Here is a 19,581-nt window from a genome sequence, read left to right as displayed (position 1 = left end):
TGCATTTTTCCCATTTGTTTAATCAAACAGATTTTAGTCATTTTATGTAACAAAAATAGTTTGGCCCTATACCATAACAAATATATATTTTTTACATTTGTACACATAAATAAGCAAGTCTCATACATACACAAAAAGAAAAAAAAAAATCAACAACTTAAAGACCAAGGATTTGTACACAACTTAAGACCCGTTGCAACTCACACGTTGCTTCCTATGTAATTTAATACTGAGGATATCCGGGCAGATTCCCATGATTGCTTGACTAAAAGGCTCCACTTATGTTTCCATAAACCTAATCGAAATGTGGAAGACCTCAAAAAATACATTTCATAAATCAGAAATCCCTCTTAACTTCTTTTGATCGACCCTCAGTGCTTGAGTCACACATTTGGAAGACAGTTAGAGAAGAAAGAGTATTAACAGATTAGTTCTATTTTCTATCAATTCGACCTACTTTGAAGGACTAGCTAGGAAATGGCACGAGCTACGACGCAAGAAGACCCGATGACATTCTGGTGCTTCTGATGACAGATGAGCACTGAGAAACAGTCAGATCCGCTTACAGTGTAAATGTGCATCTTACACTAGAGTCGCAGTCCTCCTCAAATCCTAATCAAAATAAAAAGAAACTCGAAATTTTTGGTCAAACCAGCAGAATTCCCTAAGGCCTGTTAACTTTCGTCATCCGAGTCAAATCCAAAGAGAGCCGAGCAGGTGTTGAGAGCTTTGTGTTTCTGGAGCTCCTGGACGCTGCCGAAGGAGGAGAGACACTTGTCGCATCGATGTCTGATCTTCTGCTCACGGTGACCTTTGCTCTCGGGCTTCTCGTGGCACGCTGAAACATCCGTATGAACGTGATTTTGCACGTGCGTGTCCTGCTCCGTGCATCTCCGCTTGCGCATGGACAGCTGAGCCTCGTCCATGTAGGTGCAGGGCGGGAGCCGGATGAAGGGCGTTGCGTAGAAGGGCGTTGCGTAGGAAGGATCTGGAGGGCTGAAGCTTTTGTGCTCTGCGACGAGCCCCTTCTCCAACTTAGTCTCCACGCCTTCGGACAGTGTGGTGTTTTTGGCCCTCTCCTTGACGTTCAAGGGGTCCACAACGGGCTTGTCGCTAGTAAACCTGAACTTCTTTTTGTGATGGTTTTTTTTAGCCGTGGCGCGCTTGCATCCTTTCGAGTCTTGGCTTTGTTTCGCTTCCTCGAATCCGTTGACAGGCTTCTGGCTCATCTCGGCCTCCTTCAAAAAAGCCGCTTCGCTATCCGGCGCAATCGTTTCCGCATCCGGCGCGATCGTCTCGGCGTCTCCTTCTGGCGCAATGGCCTCGCCGTCTCCTTGCGCGATCACCTCACCGTCTCCTCCTGGCGCGACATTTCCCTCGGAGGAGTTCTCAACTACCAATGTCTCCCGTTTGACCTGCTTGCTCTGCGACCACCTCTCCTCAATCTTCAGCCGCTTCTTCCACGGAGCCTCGTCGCTTTGCCTCTGCTGCCGACCGACCTCGTCCCTCTGAGGGGGCGGCACGTAGTGTCTCCACTCGTGGTCGTAGAGGCTCATGATGTTGGAGAACTGCTTGTTGCAGTTGGCGAAAGCGCAGGCGGGGCTGAACGGGGCGTGAGAGTTCACGTGCTCTCGGAGTTCTTGCGCCGTCAAGAAGTGCTGGTCGCATTGCACATGGGAGCAGAAGTGTGGCAGGGAAGGGTCGTGGCGCCTGATGTGCTCCTTGTAATACTGGACAAACTGAAGGTTGCTGTAGCAACAAGAACAAAGATCGAGAACCTTCTTTAGAGTTGAATGAATAGGAAAGCAGCGCATTCACACAAGCTCCAAAGTCATGAAGGAAATTCTTACCGATTGCAGAAGCTGCATTTGTGCTTGGCCCAGACAAAGGTCTTTTCCAGCACCTGGTCTTCGCTGAGGTGATATTTGACGGCGTGCTTGGTCAGGTTGCTGCCGTATTTCATAAACACTCGATCGCAGGACGCGGAAGGGCACAAGACGTACTTGCCGATGGCGTCGTAGCCGTTTTCACCCGCCGCCTCGCCCTCCTTTGCGGGCGCTTTGATGATGATCAGATCGTCCTGAATGACCACCTGCTCGTCCTTAAAGTCGAACTGCGTCGCCGTGGTGTCTTTGTTGGACTTCTTGCACATGCCTTGAAACTTTTTGACGGCAATACGGAGGTTTCGCATGATTCGATCTTCCCGACTGAGGCTGGAAACTTTGACTTTGCCCAGTTTCTTCCGAGGTTCCCGGTTTGGCGTTTGGTTTTCGCTGGGAACCTCGACCGGATTACCCGTCGTCCCGTTGGTGGTTTCAGCTCCCTCGCCGTCAGAGTCTTTATGGTTCTTACACATTTCTTCTATGTGATCCCAAATGTGCTTTTTGCCGACAACGAAGCGCTGGAAGCATTTCCCGCAGATGATGCACCTGTTGCGCCTCTTGAAGTGGGCGATGAAATGCCTCAACACGTTTAACCCTTTATAGTTTTTCTTACAAGACTTACAGTAAAAATTCAAACAACCATACTTTTGTGCTCGTTGAAACTTTTCCCTCCAACTTATTTCCACTTTGACCTAAAACAAAAGACAAGCCAGTTCAATGTGATACATAGAGAACAGATCCAGTAAAGTCCCCGTACTAACCTTTCGGTATGATTCTTCAATGATTGGCGGCCCTTCCGTGGGGAATTCCGTGGGGTCCGCCGGGTCACCGTCTGTAGACTTTAGATGGTAATTGTGCATCAGTTCTATTGGGGAGCTCTGCAATTTCTGGAGCGGTCCATCAAGCTCGGGGTCAGCTTCGGCAGCCGAGCTGACAATTTGAGGCCGAGCGCAAATATGGGAAGCTTCCTCTTGAGTTCGACCAAGGTCCCCACGACGGTCGTTTACGTCCTTCGCCGTCCCAGCTTCATTCTTCAGATGAGGCGTATCAGAGTCCTCCCCTAGACCAGACTCATCCTTGGGGAGGGCTATTTCATTGTCGGGGTAATAAAGTTCCCATCGCTGCGCGGGCTTCCTACCCCGCTTTTTCCCTTTCAGTACGACCACCTTCTCTTGGACGCTCTGTGGCGCTTCCAGCCTGGGAAGACCTTGCAACCATCGCTTCTTCTTGCCTTGCCTTTTAAAAATTTGGCTTTTCACACACCGGGACAAATATTCTCTCTTTCGGTTGAGAGGGAGCTTGACAGAAGCGCAGTTTTCTCTCTTAGTGTGATTGCGTCGTAGTGAATATCCAGATTTATTAGACAACGAATTGGGTTTGAGATTGTACATGTATTCCGGATCATCACCTTGGTCAATGTCCTCATCAGACAAAAGTCGGACTTTCCGTCGTAGTTTCCGGCCCCATGTTCTCTTCTTCACGGGAGCAGCGCTTGACAAGCTTCGCGTTTGGCTATCAGACGTGTGTTCCAGTGGAATTGGCTCTTTCTCAGATTCAGTCGCAGAGCACTTCACATCTTGAGCATTTGAATCATTTACACGAGTACTAGTTAGCTCCTCATCACAGTATTTGCCTTCCTCCTCCTCCTGCTCTTCTTCTTGACTCATCTCCTCGATAAGAGCATCCTTAATGACTTTGTCGTCTATCAACGCCAAGCAGCGGGTCCTGAGGGCCATGATGCTCCAGAACTCTGGGTCAAAAGACAGACGTTCCTTCAGCATCTGAAATATGAGAGCCAACATATTTAATAATTGAACTTGACTCGGTTATCACGGTCCTTCTTTCTCTTCATCCCACCTGCATAATTTGGAAGCGAACGTTTGTCGGGACGAGGAAGCGGTGAGGATGCGGCTCCTGGTCGGGATGCTTGTAAAGCAGGCGCACCGTTCGGTAAGCGTCCAGGCTTCGCTCCAGGCAGAACACCATCAGGGCGCACGCTCGACAGATCTCCAGGTCTCCGGGCAAGAGGAAAGCAATGGTCTTGCATACCAGAGCCTGAGCCACGTCGTCCGCTTGCGCGTCACACAGCTGCAAGGCCCTGGTGCAAAGTTCCATGCAGACTTGCACGCCATCGCCGCCCAGCTGTCACAACAAACCCAGGGAAGACAAATTCCATGTTTGAGGCGGGAATTCGTTTTGGCCGCCCCACAGACGGACGGATGCTTTCAATCGCACCTCGGCGTTGACTATTTTGATGAAAGGAAAGATGGCGCGGGCGTTCTTTGCGGAGGAAGCCAACCGAGTGCACTCGGTCAGGAAGTCCCGTGTCGACGGGTGGGCTCGAAGATGCAACCTGCTCCAGATGAACACCAGGTCCCTGAGAGAAAACCGTTTCATTTATGAAGACGGTTAGCCGTTATTCTGATCACCAACCACGCCCAAGAGATCCGTCGTTCTAAATCTTCTTACCATATGTAATACATGTCTCCGTTTTGTAGCTGCTGGGCAAGGAACACTTTGCAAAATGTCAGGAGCAGCTCATCTTTTTCATCTTGCTCGGTGTTACAGATGATCTCCACCGCATCTCGGCCATCAATCTTCGCCATCTGCGAGGAACATTAGTTTGAACTCCATCATTATTTGAAATGCTATTATATACGTATACAATATTTTTAATGGTCACTTTGTAAACGCAACAAACAACCTGGCATGCAAATCGTGCACTGAGCACCTGCTTGTGAAAGACTTCATGCAGCGAGGCCTTGTAGAGACAGGTCAGATAAGCCTGATGCAGGAATAAATGTTTTCCAGGCTTGCGGTTCTCTAGGCAAACCTTAGCCAAGGCCATAGCTTCCCGTATTCTCTCACACGCTTGCAGATAGCGAATCCGCAGTTCCAAGAAAACAGGCAGCTCTGAGCTTAGGTAATCGTCAACTGTGAAAGGAAGATATACAGTTGTTAATAATCACTTTTTTTTTGGTATCCGGTAAAGAAATGTAGCCACATTTTACCTTCTTTAGGAGGCAAGTCGGTCTCCTTCAGGATTGCTTGCAACACCTGGTTCTCCCAAGGACCGCCAGCTTTGATGATCAGCTTTCCATGCTGAAGATAAACATTCCGGTGCCTTAAAAGCTCAGCGTGGCATGTCTAAAAGAGGAAACAAACAATAATCAACAGGTTCAACTTCACAAATTGTTGACTAAATATTTGTCACCTGATAAGAGTCTAAGATGTCTTTTAAAGGACTTTCTCCAAATTCCTCTTTGCTGAAAAACAGTAGAAGCTCAAATATACTCCTGGAAGAAAAGACAATGTCATTGGAAAAATGAGCTAAAGCAGTAAAAGGGCAAACTGATTTAATAGATGCAGAGACACTACATAAGTAAAGAGATCCCTCACAAGGCCAGACGGCTGAGAATATTGTGGACGTGTTGACAGTCATCGGGGAATTTGGCTGTGGCTTTTGTGAAACCGCACAGCGCTGTCCGCAGCACCTTCAGTTGAGGCAGAGGAACCTGCCATTGGCTCGTGTACGCTTCAACCAACTGCACATTGGCAACATGAAAACATCCAAAAACAAGAAGAAGAAAAATAGTTCAATTCACCACATTCATACAACACAATATGAGATATGTGTCCAAGACTAAACCTCATTAAACTCAAATATTGTGCATTCAAATTGAGCTAATTTTTATTTTGAAATAAACTGTCTATTTTTTGTAACATCGGATTTTGGCGGTATGTTAAGATATTTTTGTTATAGAAAACATGTGCCTCGGCTCAATTGAGGTTTGAAAACAAAAGCAGAGTCTCCATTTTGCTGTCATTTTCCCCCACCACATGCTTCCAAATGTCCGAAGAACTACTATTTTATAAAACCAAGTTCAATCTTTTAATCGGCTTGAAATTAGGGAATAAATAAGGATTTACACAACAGCACTACAATCCCACGATTCAAGTGACACTTGTTCTCGTAATGATAACATCCATGACGACAGTTAGCCACTCGTTAGCGCTAAGCTATCAGTGTAAACAATCTCCAAGTGTCCCGTGATAAAACGTTGAATATTCAGGGAATGACTTAACCGGACCTTCGTCCTAAATATATGTTTATAGATTTCCCCAGTTTAATTTCTAATGCTTAAATGACAGGTTTAGGAGACAATAGCATCATTGATGCTAACCGGGATGCTAACGTCAGGCAAGAACGGTAGTAGTTGTCAACACACCGATACGCGAGGAATATCGAACGTAAATAGTTCCGACGTACCTCACAAAACCCAGAACAGTAGTCTTTGCTTTTAAGGGTGGACGCATCGCTGCAATATCGACGGCACAATGATTCTAGAGCTATTTCAAGCCCGTCGGTTTCTATGTCACTTTCGCTGTCCGCCATACTGTCGAGCGCATCGGGCGCATAGTCCAAGTTGCCAGGTCGGATACGATACATTCTCCAACCCGCAAACACCGCAACCTGGCATCCCTATAACTAAAACGTGTGTTGAATCCCAATAAAGCTAAAGATTCAAGATTCAAGAGTTTTCATTCGCCATGGTTTTGGCGTACCGAGCTCTATAACGCCGTCCGGTGGGGAGTAGTTCAAACAGACTGCAACCTGGGTGAGAAGGGTCTGTAGAGATGTTCCTTGCACGTTTCCTGGTCCTGGACAGGTACAAGTCTTGGATAGATGGGAGGTTGATTCCAATGATCTTTTCTGCAGTCATGATTGTCCGTTGCAGTCTGTGCTTGTCTTGTTTGGAGGCCAATCCAAACCAGACAGTGATGGAGGTGCAGAGGACAGACTGGATGATGGCAGTGTAGAAGGTCCTCCGAAGCTCTTGCGGCAGGTTGAACTTCTTGAGCTGTCTCAGGAAGTACAGCCTCTGCTGGGCCTTCTTCCGGACAGAGTCTATGTGGCCGGTCCATTTCAGGTCCCGAGAGATTGTGGTTCCCAGGAACTTGAAGGTGTCTGTGGAGAGAATAGTATAACTGCGGATAGTGAGGGGTAAAAGTGGTGAAGGGTCTCGCCTGAAGTCCACTGTCATCTCCACGGTCTTGAGCGAGTTCAGCTCCAGGTGGTTTTGGCTGCACCAGTGGACCAGCCGCTCCACCTCCTGTCTGTAGATCGGATCAGTCCGATGAGAGTGGTGTCGTCTGCATACTTCAGGAGCTTCACAGGAGAGTCACCCGAGGAGAAATCATTGGTGTAGAGAGGGAAGAGCAATGGGGAGAGGACAACAACTGCTACAACACTATAATGTGCTTTCATAAAAGACACATGCAACACAAAGCAATCGTGATTCGTTAGACAACTTTAACACATCACAGCAAAGTTTGACCTGGCTTGTTACTGAAAGAATTAGTAAATAAACAATTTGGATATAATCATAAATATATTTTGAAGCAATAAAATGCGTGAGTCTTTACCTAATTTAAGCTACATAACGAAAAGAAAACACCATCGCTATTATAATCTGTAATTATTATACTATAGTATATTTTTACTATAGTTAAAAAAAAAAGAAAGCGTATCAGCAAATTGCACCGCAGTACTTCAATGAGCCACTAGAGAGAAGAATAATATCACATATGGGCACTACAATCGCTAAGAGCCAGTATGCGATCTGGATCAAATTTTTACAAACATATTGCCCTCATTTTGTTGTTCTTTACAGTGACAGCACGACTCTGAATTAAATTATTATAAATTCATATAAAATCAGATTATGAATTGGTCATTTCACTTAAATTGTAGATGCAAACCTCAATTATAAACATATTCTTAGAGGGTCCAATCTGGGTTTGAAGTTTGCATATTCTTCACCCCCGTGCTTCTGTGGGATTTTTCTGGGTACTCCATCTTCCTCCCATATTCCCAAAACCTGCAAATTAAATTCATTGAAGACTCTCAATTTGTGCTCAAAATGTTGGGTTCACTTAATAATAGTCGGAAAAAATCATTCACGTGAGGAATGTTTATTGGTGATTGATGAGAAGGTAACACACAACAAATAAACTTTCTACAACGACTCAGCAAGACAGTTTTACGAGACACCTCGTCTCTTTTGTATACACCCGCACACTTGACGCATCTTCAAAATTTCCATCTGCCCTCCTGGAGGCTGTAAAGAAACAGTAGTTTTATTCCAAGTACTTGAGTGGGCATAATGAGGATTTCTCCACCAGTGATTTTCACCATCATTAATTAAGTTAAAGCTGGACGAGTGGTGGGCGTGAGCTGGGACATAAATAGTCAAAGTGCTGAACCATTCAAAGGTAAAAATAAATAAAACAAACAAACAAATAAATTAAAATAAATAAATAAAGGACTACATGAGGAAAACATACAGTGTAGGTTGTACAAAAATAATCAAAAACATTTTAAATTGATGCAAGCACAAGTTTTTGGGGGCCTCCGCGTGCAGTATATTTTCTGTGTAGGCAATAATAATTTTAAACTCTCAGTTCATCTTTATACAATACAATCAGCTTTTCCAATTCATTATAAATTATACTTTACATCTTTTTCTGTCAATGACATATTTGTTCCTATGATCATTGCATTTTTTTTTTTTTTTTTTTTTTTTTTACACATTCCGTGTTGTCACCAATTTGGGCAAGAATGACGGGAAGCCATTAGATGGAAGAGTCAGCTATTTCAAGACCTTTCAGATGGTTTGGCAGTGCTCAAATAGTTGGTGTGGAAAAGGTCAGCTATGACATTCTTAAAAAAATAAAATAAAAAACGCTTGTCAGCATCCCACCACGCACTCCAATCAACACCAATGAGACGCTAGTCTATTTATAACAGGGAATTTCTTTGATCCAAATCTTTTCTCTGATTCTTTGAGGCTGCTGAAGTGCCAAGTGGAGCGTTGGCTTCCACTTCATCCGCCTCGAGTGCGAGCCAAATCTGATTACAAGTTACAGTGCATTACCAATCAGAGATAACTACTACACCTAACCAGTCTCTGGAAAGCCTTTTTGAAGTCCTCATTAAAGATGGTATAAATGAGGGGGTTGATGAGTGAGTTGATGTAACCCAGCCACGTCAGAAAGTCAGCCATCTCCATCGACGTGCCGCAAGAGCCGCACGTGTTGACGATCACCTCCTTGACAAAAAAGGGCAACCAGCAAATGACAAACGCTCCGATGATCAAACCCAGCGTGGATGCAGCCTTGCGTTCCCTCGCGCCCGAGATGCGTGGTCCTTGCGAGAGCTGGCTCCTCCGTGACTCACTGCGCGAGTCATGCCGACGGCTCTTGCAGTGGAACTTTTTCACCGCATTACGCATGCGTTCGCGTGGCGCCTCCTCCGTCGAGGGATCGGAGAAAGATTTATCTTGCGGGCTGACGGGGTCCGGACTCCGAGGCCCGCCGTCTCCGGCGGGGTAGGTGGAAGGGATGGAGCTCCCGTTGGTCATGCACGAGTGACGGCTCGCCCTGCTGGCCTCCCGACGCATGTAAAGGGTCTGAGCGGCCCGGTAGATTTTAAAGTAGAGGATGAGGATGAGCAAAAGGGGGATGTAAAACGCCCCGAGGGTGGAGTACAGAGTAAAAGCGATGTGGTGGTGCAGGATGATGCACTGGTCTTCCTGATCCGCATCCCCCGTGTAGTACCTCCACAACAGAGGAGGAAGCGAGATGAGGATGGACAAGAGCCACACGACGGCCACCATGGCTCCTGCTCGGGCACCCGTACGTTTTCGCGAGTACTCCACGGCGTCTGTGATGGCCCTGTAGCGGTCGACGGCGATGGCGGCCAAGTGGAGGATGGAGCACGTGCAGCATGTGATGTCCACGCTCAGCCAGATGGTGCACACCACCTTACCCATGACCCAGGTTTCTTTCTGAATGTAGATGATGCTAAAGGGCATGACCAGAACGGCCACCAGCAGGTCGGTCACCGCCAGGGAGCAGATGAGGTAGTTGGCGGGGTGATGCAATTTGCGGGTGACGGCGATGGCGGTGATCACCAAGCAGTTGAGGAAGGTAGTGACGATGGCCAGCACGGAGAGGGTCACCGAAAGGACGATCTTCTTGGGGGGCGGTTTGGCGGGCTCCAGGGCATCATAATCACCGCTGCTGGTCGCAAACATCCCTTCAGTGCAGTTGGGAAAATCCATTCTGAGCAGAATTTAAAAAAAGATTCTCATGTCCATTCACAACAATATGAAAATAAGCACATATAATGCTAATGCTTTAGCATTGCAGGTGAGCTGAAGTCATCTGATTTCAGCATTCCAAACATGTTTTAAAACTTCATAACATTTGACAAAAGATGTGCTTTTATGCTAACAAAACATCTTTTCAACTAAAGTGTTTTTTAACATTCAAGGTCGAGATTTGAAAAAATGTGTGGTTGGAGATGTTTTATTCCAATTCACACCTGGTAAATGTCAACGGGGTCTGCAGTGATTTTTTAGACAGCAGTGGAGGTCCTGCGATTATCCGTCCTCCACGTGAGCTCTGCCATTACATCACCTCTCGCTTGCTCATCGGTACCTGGAATAGACTGATAGCAAAACAGAGAGAGAAGAAAGTGAATGAGATAAAAAAAATACAATGTTCCTGTACCTACAAAAAGAAAATTGTTAGCCAAATTGCCTCATATGATTAAAATTTGATATATTCTGGGAGGTTCAAACTAGACCGGCAGTTTGGGAGCTTTCCTTTGATTCATAATTCTCTATTATTTTGAGTTTGAATCCAAATCCTCAGGTATGACTGTCATGGCTGCACTCCCTCACGTTGGGCATAACTCGTCCTGAAGACTTGAGTGGGAATTGTTGCTATAGAAACACCAGAAGTAGACCTACCGTACTTTTAATGTGATAAAAGCAGAAGCAGCCGAACTCTTCGCCTAGACCATTTGGTTGCTGGTAGATGGGGTAGATTATTTTTGGCTGTACGAGTCAACCTCTAATAATGAATCTTGATTAAAAAAAAAAATATCTAAATGAATAAATACATTTGAATAAAGTCAAAATGTCTAAATCCAAATATTTGTTTTTAAATAGACTGAATAAAATGTTATTACATTTTCTGTCATTCATATTTGACTGCACCGTCACCTTGGTGATGTTTTAACAAAAAATAATCTTTTTTTTAGAAGACTCAACTGCGGTTGATTATGCTTCATTGACTGTGGAATCATATTTTTTTTTAACTAAATGGTTTCCCCGGAATGAAATGCTCTCCTTTGATTTGACAAAAATACCTATTTTGTGGTCTTTAGAAGATATATTTCGTTTTCCACCCTCTGGATGAGGTTATTAGAGCTCGCCATATGTATTAATGTAGATTATTGTTTTGCACACCGTGACATAAGGTGCAGTTGGAGATACTCATTCTTGAATACATAAATAATCATACGGATTATTTTACAGTGCGTTGACAGAATGCACGTACGGTGTCAGCATGTTGCTAAGCAATTTATCTGCTTTTGTCATCAAATGTTCTAAGCTGCAGGTATTTCGCTCGAGGACATCTGAAGATAAGATGCATTGGACCAGAGTAGATGTAATTTCTTTTTTATGAAGAAAAAAAAAAGCCTTGTGCAAAAATTCACAGAATGGGCAAAACAAGTTCTGACTGCAGTGTTGAGAGAATTGTAGTCAGGTTAGATCCAAACACAAAAATGTCAAAAAGTTGCGCAAGAGTCAAAGAGGGTCAACAGCTTGACATTTAGTAATCTCATTCTTACTGTCCTCTCAAGAGCAAGTGCGAAACTGCAGCGAAATGGGCACTAGCACAATTACGAGCGTCTGTTTGGGAAGAAAGAGAACTGTGCCGTGACTGACATTCATTTGCATCTCCAGACAGCAGCAAATAAATAATGCCCGGACGATAAAAGGACACAGAAACACGCCTTTGGCTTCTTCGTCTGCTTTTTTCTATTTAGTATTGAAGTGAGGCTACATGGCAAAAGGCACCTTGTAAAGTGATGAAAATGTATCACGTGGATGCAAAAGACACTTTCACATTAGAAATTCATGTAATTGAATAAATGCACACACAGCATTTGTGAAAAGCACCAACGGTGACCGCGTACAAATTCAAAGTCACTTTTCTAGCGAGCTAATCATCATAATTGTGTTATTTGTCGTGAAAGATGCATCAAGTTGGAAAACCATTCCAGGTTGATTCTTTATCATGGGTATCAGAATTGGCTCATTTGTACGGTGCATCTATGATAATCTCTATTATCTAATCATTGTGACTTTCTGGAATGAATATTTGAATAAAATGAGTAATACTTGTATGCAAATCAACCGTGGCCATATGGTAGACCGAATTCTCCCATGCACATTCTTTGACAGTGGGAGACTTTTGGAATCTACTGGTTATTAATAATTCATAAGTTTCCATGATTATGCAACATGAAAATTATATATATTTTTAATTTGAGAGCTATGAGATTTGTTTATCATCAGCAAACATTCTTTCGTAGTTTTTATACTCAGTGAGTAATAAACAGCTTCGTGTTTAATGTAGACCGGTGAATCCGTCAAAACTCATTTTCTTATGGGATGGCAAATTTGAATTAGCTGTAATGATTGTAAAAAATATACATTTGGAAAAATTGTCCACATCAACACGACATTGAAAAACAAAACAAAGGACATTAGCCCAATACACTTACAATTATTAGTCCTATAAAACTCAAGTGTGGCTCATGCTTCTCGCTCCTGTCTCGCCTCATTTGACGGATATCCACTCGGGTTACCTAATGAGGTAGGGAGTGTACATAAACTACATCAAGGCAAATGAGGCAAATGATTTTAAGTGCTGTGGTGTAAATAGAAGGAAGAACAAATCTCTTCTACACGCCTGTTCAGCCAAAATAGTTGCCATGTGATTGATGTGCTCGGCCAATCGAGGTTTTCCGCTTAATCACGATCTCGGTAATAATTAATTAAGTCTTGTAATTTCAAGACCTGACTCGAGCTGCACTGACAGATTACAGTTATTGACCTGCCAGCCCGTCTAATGGAAGTTTATATCTTCACATCTCCAGGCTACTGAACAAAAAACACATTAGAAGGTTCCGTTCTTTGAGTTTAGTATTTTTATTTAATTTTGCGTGTACGTTGAGGGTGATTTTCCATTGTAAACTAGATTTATGAATTATGACATAATGCCAGTCTAAAAAAAATGTTTAAAAAAAACAAAAAACAGCACAAATCCTTTTCAATTGAGGAAGCGCATGATAATGGAAATAATAGGTAATAAAACAATAAACATGGAAATAATACAATCTATGTCTTTATGACGATTTGAAAAAAAAAAAGCCCCCCGGTCAAGCAATTCTATTTTTTGCTCTCCAATAAGAATGCAAATGCAGCACTTGTGTTTTTTAACACGCGTTTTCCATTAACCGGGAAACAAAAGATTTCCTGCTTAACACTGCCTAGGTGATTGTAATAACAATGAATTTTGTCTTTGAAAAGCATCTTTAGAAACTTATTGAAAGCTTCACAATGGGAGTATTTAAGAAGGGGCGTGTATTCCGTCCAATTTTCAACAACGACTGAAAAGAGCACATCAACAGGAAGTGTAATGTCGAAAGCCCTAGAAACAATCAGGATATAGTGATGCTGCAAATGATGAAGCGAGATTTAGCGGCACAACACAATCAACTCGCAAGGTCGAGGAAACATTTAAGCAAATTACAAGTGCTCACAAAATGGAGATTTTACCCTTTCTAGAGACACAATTTTAATCAAGTTTCAGAGACTTGCTAAATAATGATAATGAAACTACAGATGAGATTGTTCTAAATTGACCGACCGGATTAAAAAAAAAAAAAGAAAACTTCATAGGGCACTCATGTGTCTTTCTACACAAAAAAACATCACAGTTAAACAGCTTATTAAAAATTGGCAAGGTGACTTTGCTGACAAGCTCAGACGTGGAAAGCCTTCAAGATAATAGGTTGTGTTCAAAGCACCCAAAACACTTGACAATGTGTCAAAATTGAAAACGTGGATTAATTCAAATTACCCATGTGCAAAGATGTCATTTTACCAAACTGTTTAAATTCACTCACGACTCTTTAAGTAATGCTCCACTGAGCACTTTTTTTTTTGTCACGAGCTTTTTAAATGTGAAGAAAAAGAAACAGCATGTCTGACTTAGTACTGAGGAGGAGGAGGATGGTGCTGAGTTCCAAATAGCTATAATGGTACATTTGTGGTTTTGTTTGACAACATTTATGACCTCTAACTTGTTGTGATCTGAAGCAAGAGATTGCTTTGTGGCTTCCGGGTAATGACTACGCTCGTGGTCACAAGCTAAAAAAAGAATATTGATGGTAAATAGAAAATAGTTGTGCAGTCTGGCATAAAAAAAAAAACCCATCATCATAGCATAACTTTCATGTGCTAAACAACATGCTAGGTGTTATCACATGTTTCCAGTGGGTAGAAGGCACGCCAATGACATCTCCCCTTTCGTTCGTTCGCCTTTGTTTAGCTCATGAACAGCTTTGCCTAACCAAAGCCTGCTCATTGCAGATAATGCAATGCACTGAAAACAATCCAAACACATGAAAGTCAAGCAGTAGGTTGGGGGATTATTTCATACAGGACTAACTATTTGTTTGATCACACTACTTTATGTTTTTAGAATCAAGTTGTTTTTGTTTATATTTTGAACATTAATAATTGCCCTGCAATTATAAAACAAAGGCAATGGACTGTACTACTCATAGGACACTTTTAACTTTGATGCAAAAAGGTGCGGTCTAATCCACTTTATATTTGAAATTTAAATGAAATGTTATTTTTATGAGAATGTGGTAGTTTTATATTCAATATTCCAGTCAATCATTTTCACGCATGCACGCACGCACACACACACACACGTCTAGTGGTGCTAAATAGTTGGCTGAGGCTATCATTTAAGGTGCCAACCGTAATTGCTACGGATTCTGCATCTTGCTCAAGGACACCCTGACTTCATCTCCGAGAAATATCTCGCTGATTTATGCAGGGTTGCATGAAGGGGAAAAAAAACTGCTTTTCTGGTTCTTTTGCCTAAATGCAAAATGAGGTTATTTTGCAGATGTTGTATTTTTTTTATTTCTAACAGCTTTGTGCAACCTTTAGTTCATCACACTTGGGTTCCCCATCACTGCGAGTAAAGGTCTTTAACAAGTACATCATTTTGTCACATTAACTTGATTCATCATGGGAACGACACAACTTGAATGCACCAAATTCTTTTAATGACTTCATGTAGGTCCTACAAAGCTGAAAGCTTTTTCAAACAACTGATTCTTTTAATGTTTCTCAATCCATTTGCATTGAAACTGGTTGAAGGTCACTAAATGTAGTGAAGAGCTTGTCTCAGAACTTTTCTTAGTTTCAGACAAAGCTTTCCATCCATTTCAAATGCTTATCCATTTGTGGCAAAATGCAGACGTACTGTGTCCAGTCAGCATTCGATTATATTTTACGTTCATACGTGACAAGCAGGTGGCCTCCAGATTTGATATTGTCTTCAAACACAAAGCGACGAGATTAACAGTAATTTCTTTTTACTATGCTTTGTGTTGAAACCCAGCAATTTTCTTTTCTAACGTGTTTTCATTGTGGTAGATCACAAAACTCTTCTAGCCTTAAATTAAAGCCGACCACCCGCTGTGTCTTGTGTAGGCAAAGCTAGCACCCTGTTAGCATAGCGCACCTCGGAACAAACTGATTAGTTCTATTTGGCTACCTCCTGCTGCGTCGCAGGTTTTAATCCACAACACGGCCCTTCCAAATAGATACCCAGACATCATGGACGAAGCCCATCGGCATTCTTGGATGCGCCAACAGGAGGTTGACTATTACCGTATTTTCCGCACTATAAGGCGCACCTAAAAACCTCCAATTTTTTTCAAAAGCCGACAGTGCGCCTTATAATCCGGTGCGCCTTATATATGGACTAATATGGATTCGTGGATGAGGACTAACTTATTAAAGTAAGATTTATGTGTTTATTTTGTGTGTTGTGTGATATTAACGTTTGAGCAACGTTGAGTTATTGATATATGGTTATTGTTTTCACTGTTTCGAGTGTCAATATATTGTGATTGCATTAACGTTTGCGCAACGTTGAGTCATTTATTCGATCCGCTTTATAATCCGGACAAAGTTTCAAAATGGGCCATTCATTGAAGGTGCGCCTTAAAATCCGGTGCGCCTTATAGTGCAGAAAATACGGTAATGAAAGCAGCCCACTGTGATTTTGTTTAATAAGTCAACAGTCTATCAATTAGAGGTATAAAGGATGAGATGATGCGTGACGCTGCAAGTAATGAAGTCACCGCGCGTTTAAAAAAAAAACACAAAAATACCCTGTAAATTTTAGCCTGTTTCTCCAAAGCCTCCTACACAAAGTTAACAGCTTTTAAAGTAGCTGCAGCAATGCGTTAAGGTCACTGAAAATCCTCCTGCGATGAGTAATGCACAAGTGGTGTACACTGAAATGCATTTTTCAAACACTCATCAACGCTCGAGTCAAAGCTCAGGTGCTAAAACTAGACATACCCTTACGTGTGAAAAGTAAAAGGACTGTTTGGTATTCAGCGTTAAAATTTTTAGTCTATTTGGAGTATCCTCCGGAGCCCTCTGATACACGGAAAATATATTCAAGAGAAGTTTTTGCTTGACTGCGGTTGACCGGCTACGATGCCGCGTGGAAGAAGGGTCACAGAAACACTCGGAAATGTTGTACACGTTTTTCTAGGAGTTAGAACGCTTGCTTGGCTGCAAAGGTTGGGTACAAGAACTGGTTACTAATTAGAACCAGTCCAGTCGCTTATGCGAGTGAGCACTTTACAGTTACACTTGTTAGCTGTGATGTGCAACGCCGAGAATCGTCGCGTCGTTTGGTAGAATTCATGGCAACTCTAATAGGAACAAATGACTGAGTGACTGATGTGTCAGGAGCTCCCAGTCTTGGCTGATAGCAGCATATTCAAAGCTGGTGAGTTCCTGAGAATTTCCTTCTATTAAAAAAAAAATGGAGTAAAAATCTTCTGGTGTGTTCTGGAATCAATATGAAGAAGAAGAATAGCGTGATGATTTTTTTGTTCCATAGAGTACAACAAAATGGAACAGACACAACCCATTCAAGAGCTATAGAAGAACAATGACCAACAGGGGGCTACTGAACGGGAAGTCAACAATCGCCTTTGAAATAAGAAAAAAGGAGGAAAAAAATATCTGAGCTCAGCATGAATTTGGGGGAACAACACAGCACACAACATACATGATGAGACATCAGCTGCCATTGCAGATAGTTGGTGTAATTCCAAGTGTGACCAGTAGGAAGCAGTATGGAGCCAGAGGAAATCCAAACAAGAAAATTCAAATCAGCTTACGACATAATGCAAATAACTCAATAATTTCCATAATTCAAATATTTCCTGATGACAATGTTTGTGAGGGATACGAGACTTTCCCGAACTTTGATCGCAAAGGAAGAAAAATGCTCAGGTTTGGCCTGATTGTCAGAATACTTCAATGCGTTGACAGAATGAAGTGGAGACATTTCATGTCAAGATGCCATTTAATCTGCACTCATTGAGCTGCGAGGCATTTTCGTACGTTTAACTGTTTATCGTTAAACTGCAATTTGAACACATTGAATCTATTACCGCCGACAGTCTTAAACGAAATTAAATCAAACTAGCGATACTTGCTCCCCTGGCTCCTCACAACAAAGTGGCATCACATGACAGTCTGTCTTCATCACAATCAATTAAGATTTTATACACAGCATTTTGTTGTTACCCATTAAGATTACAATGTTAGTCTCTGGCCAGGCAAACTCATCTGTGCGCCATTTGTAATATTTTGTTGAAAGCTTTTGAGTGCAAGCCTTTATTTACACTGCGGCGCACCTAATATTGCTTTGTTTATGATTTCACATTCAAAGAATTTTTTAAGATCCATGCTGTGGTTGTGCTGGTAGATAAAGACTGTTATTGAGTTCAGATCCATTTGGGGAGTTGACATTTGGGATATAAGCTTGTAAACGCCTCAAAATAGACACTAATGTCGTGTTTTCATGTTGGCATTAACAGTCGTCTTTCAAATAGTGGACTCCAATGAACCCCGAAGGGAAATAAGCTGCTTGCCAGAAAACAAGGAACAAAAATATGAATAAAAAATGAAGCGGGCCTTTTGGCGCTTAGCAGAGAAAGTAACAGAACAAGTAGGAGACAAGGTTCCAGGTGTTGTGCTTACTGAATAGATCCATTAAGAATCTCCAAGGTATGCTAATCTGAGAAGGTTTCCTCTTGGTTATTTGTATTTTTATTTTTTTTTTACCAGAGGAGAACTTTGAATCTCAGAACTGTGAGACCATGGCTGTCCCTCTAAATCACTTTGATTTGAGTGCCATCATCACATTATCCAGAGGTGGAATCCTGTGTTAACTGCAACACCCACTCTCCCCTTACGTTAACACCCCCCTACACACCTCTTCTTCTCATAATAGCCCACTCACCAATCTGCAGTCAGTCATCACATTGTCAACTGGAGCTCTCTAACTTGGACATCAGAGCTATTTCATTGATGGACATCCCAGGCAAGCATGGAATCGCTTGTATCATCACCAGCAATATGAAATTATGTTCTTCTTTCTTTTGTGCTCTTATGGGTGGAGAGCTTTGGAAAACATGTGGGCTGAAAGTGACAACCGTGCTTCATCATCTGCAAGAAAATTACTTTTCTTTATGTAATCCAAATCGCCTTCAGGCGGCAATGGCACACGTTGTAAGGAATTGGGAGGGAAGAAAAAAAAAACGCACAGACGAAATAAATAATTTTACACAGTCACGTGCCTTGCAGGGATAGATTGCATCCATGAAAATACCCATATCTTATTAATCACCATGCAAATGACATTGTCTGATACAATAACTGCTCAGTCAATTAGGGAAAAACACGACATCACGTTTGAACCACATCAAATATGACTAATAACAGTACTTCAAATTTTGCAGACTGCTAAATGGCAAGTGTGCCTTGAAACACTTGAGTGAGTTAAGGGATTTGGGAGGGGGGGGGGGGGGGGGGAGCAAACAAAAAAAGAAAAACTTACCCGGCTTCTAGCGGGCATAAAGAGAAGATGATTACATTCCTTGAATGTAAGTGCGTCCATTCAGCTCACAGTATCTTCCACGCCGACACCCATCCACTGTGGCGATCGGGGGGCTGGCAGACGCGCCCACGTGAGCGCGCGCGTCCTGGCCGAGCTAAGACGCGTGGCCGTGCGCGGAGGAGGAGAGGAGGAGGAGGAGGAGGTGTGAAGACGAAGATTGGGTGCCTATCAGCTCTCGAGTTGGCCGCGATATTAAAAAGATAAGCGTTTCTGTGGGATAAAATGTTCAATTGAATAAGTGACTCTTTAGTAATGATTAAAAAAAAGTTGTGCCGTTGCGTACGTGTGGATTTGTATGACCTCTTTGATAAAAAAAAAAAAAAGGCTGGAATTAATGTGTCATCATGTCAGATAGGTTGTGCAAATCATTAGTTAGAAGTTAATTAGCAAGAGGCAGCATGCAAACTTGACGCAAATGACTCCGACTCCGACTACCTGGCAAGTTGGCAATTGCACCTTTCATTGAAACAAACAACGTCCATTACCGCCACCTACAGGACTGGAGTGGCTCATTAATGATTTTCTCTGATGGCAA

General features: G+C 42.7%; 2 protein-coding genes across 4 annotated transcripts; both read right to left on the bottom strand.

Moving 5' to 3' along the window:
* LOC133160263 (zinc finger protein 654-like) lies at positions 1–7,073 on the bottom strand. 3 transcript variants are annotated; one of them, XM_061287957.1, is made up of 11 exons: positions 6,154–7,073; positions 5,283–5,428; positions 5,098–5,179; positions 4,895–5,030; positions 4,585–4,817; positions 4,353–4,489; positions 4,119–4,260; positions 3,741–4,025; positions 2,645–3,664; positions 1,851–2,575; positions 1–1,749 (listed from the first exon to the last, which is right to left on the bottom strand). In XM_061287957.1, the coding sequence occupies exons 1-11, from the start codon at positions 6,331–6,333 to the stop codon at positions 675–677; spliced, it is 4,161 nt and encodes a 1,386-aa protein (XP_061143941.1). In that variant the 5' UTR covers positions 6,334–7,073; the 3' UTR covers positions 1–674. The 3 variants fall into 3 exon arrangements, with proteins under 3 accessions (XP_061143941.1, XP_061143942.1, XP_061143943.1); XM_061287958.1 differs by having other exon boundaries at positions 4,588–4,817; XM_061287959.1 differs by having other exon boundaries at positions 4,615–4,817; positions 6,154–7,072.
* A 766-nt stretch (positions 7,074–7,839) lies between these two features.
* Positions 7,840–19,152, bottom strand: htr1fa (5-hydroxytryptamine (serotonin) receptor 1Fa). Its single transcript, XM_061287886.1, has 3 exons — positions 18,987–19,152; positions 10,273–10,398; positions 7,840–10,010 (listed from the first exon to the last, which is right to left on the bottom strand). Exon 3 carries the CDS (start codon positions 10,007–10,009, stop codon positions 8,825–8,827), a length of 1,185 nt encoding a protein of 394 aa, XP_061143870.1. The 5' UTR covers position 10,010; positions 10,273–10,398; positions 18,987–19,152; the 3' UTR covers positions 7,840–8,824.
* Between the last annotated feature and the right edge of the window lie 429 nt (positions 19,153–19,581).

The sequence above is a fragment of the Syngnathus typhle genome, linkage group LG9, assembly GCF_033458585.1.
Source record: "Syngnathus typhle isolate RoL2023-S1 ecotype Sweden linkage group LG9, RoL_Styp_1.0, whole genome shotgun sequence".
Lineage (NCBI taxonomy): Eukaryota > Metazoa > Chordata > Actinopteri > Syngnathiformes > Syngnathidae > Syngnathus > Syngnathus typhle.
Note: the sequence above shows the minus strand (reverse complement) of the source record. Positions and strands in the feature narration are given on the sequence as shown.

Bases quoted from the DNA above. Each gene is read 5' to 3' on its own strand.
- LOC133160263 (XM_061287957.1), bottom strand. From the start codon at position 6,333: ATGTATCGTATCCGACCTGGCAACTTGGACTATGCGCCCGATGCGCTC. The intron at 3,665-3,740 runs GTGGGATGAAGA...CTCATATTTCAG, and splicing joins TTCGCTTCCAAATTATGCAG to ATGCTGAAGGAACGTCTGTC. The intron at 1,750-1,850 runs GTAAGAATTTCC...TTGTTGCTACAG, and splicing joins AAATGCAGCTTCTGCAATCG to CAACCTTCAGTTTGTCCAGT.
- htr1fa (XM_061287886.1), bottom strand. From the start codon at position 10,009: ATGGATTTTCCCAACTGCACTGAAGGGATGTTTGCGACCAGCAGCGGT.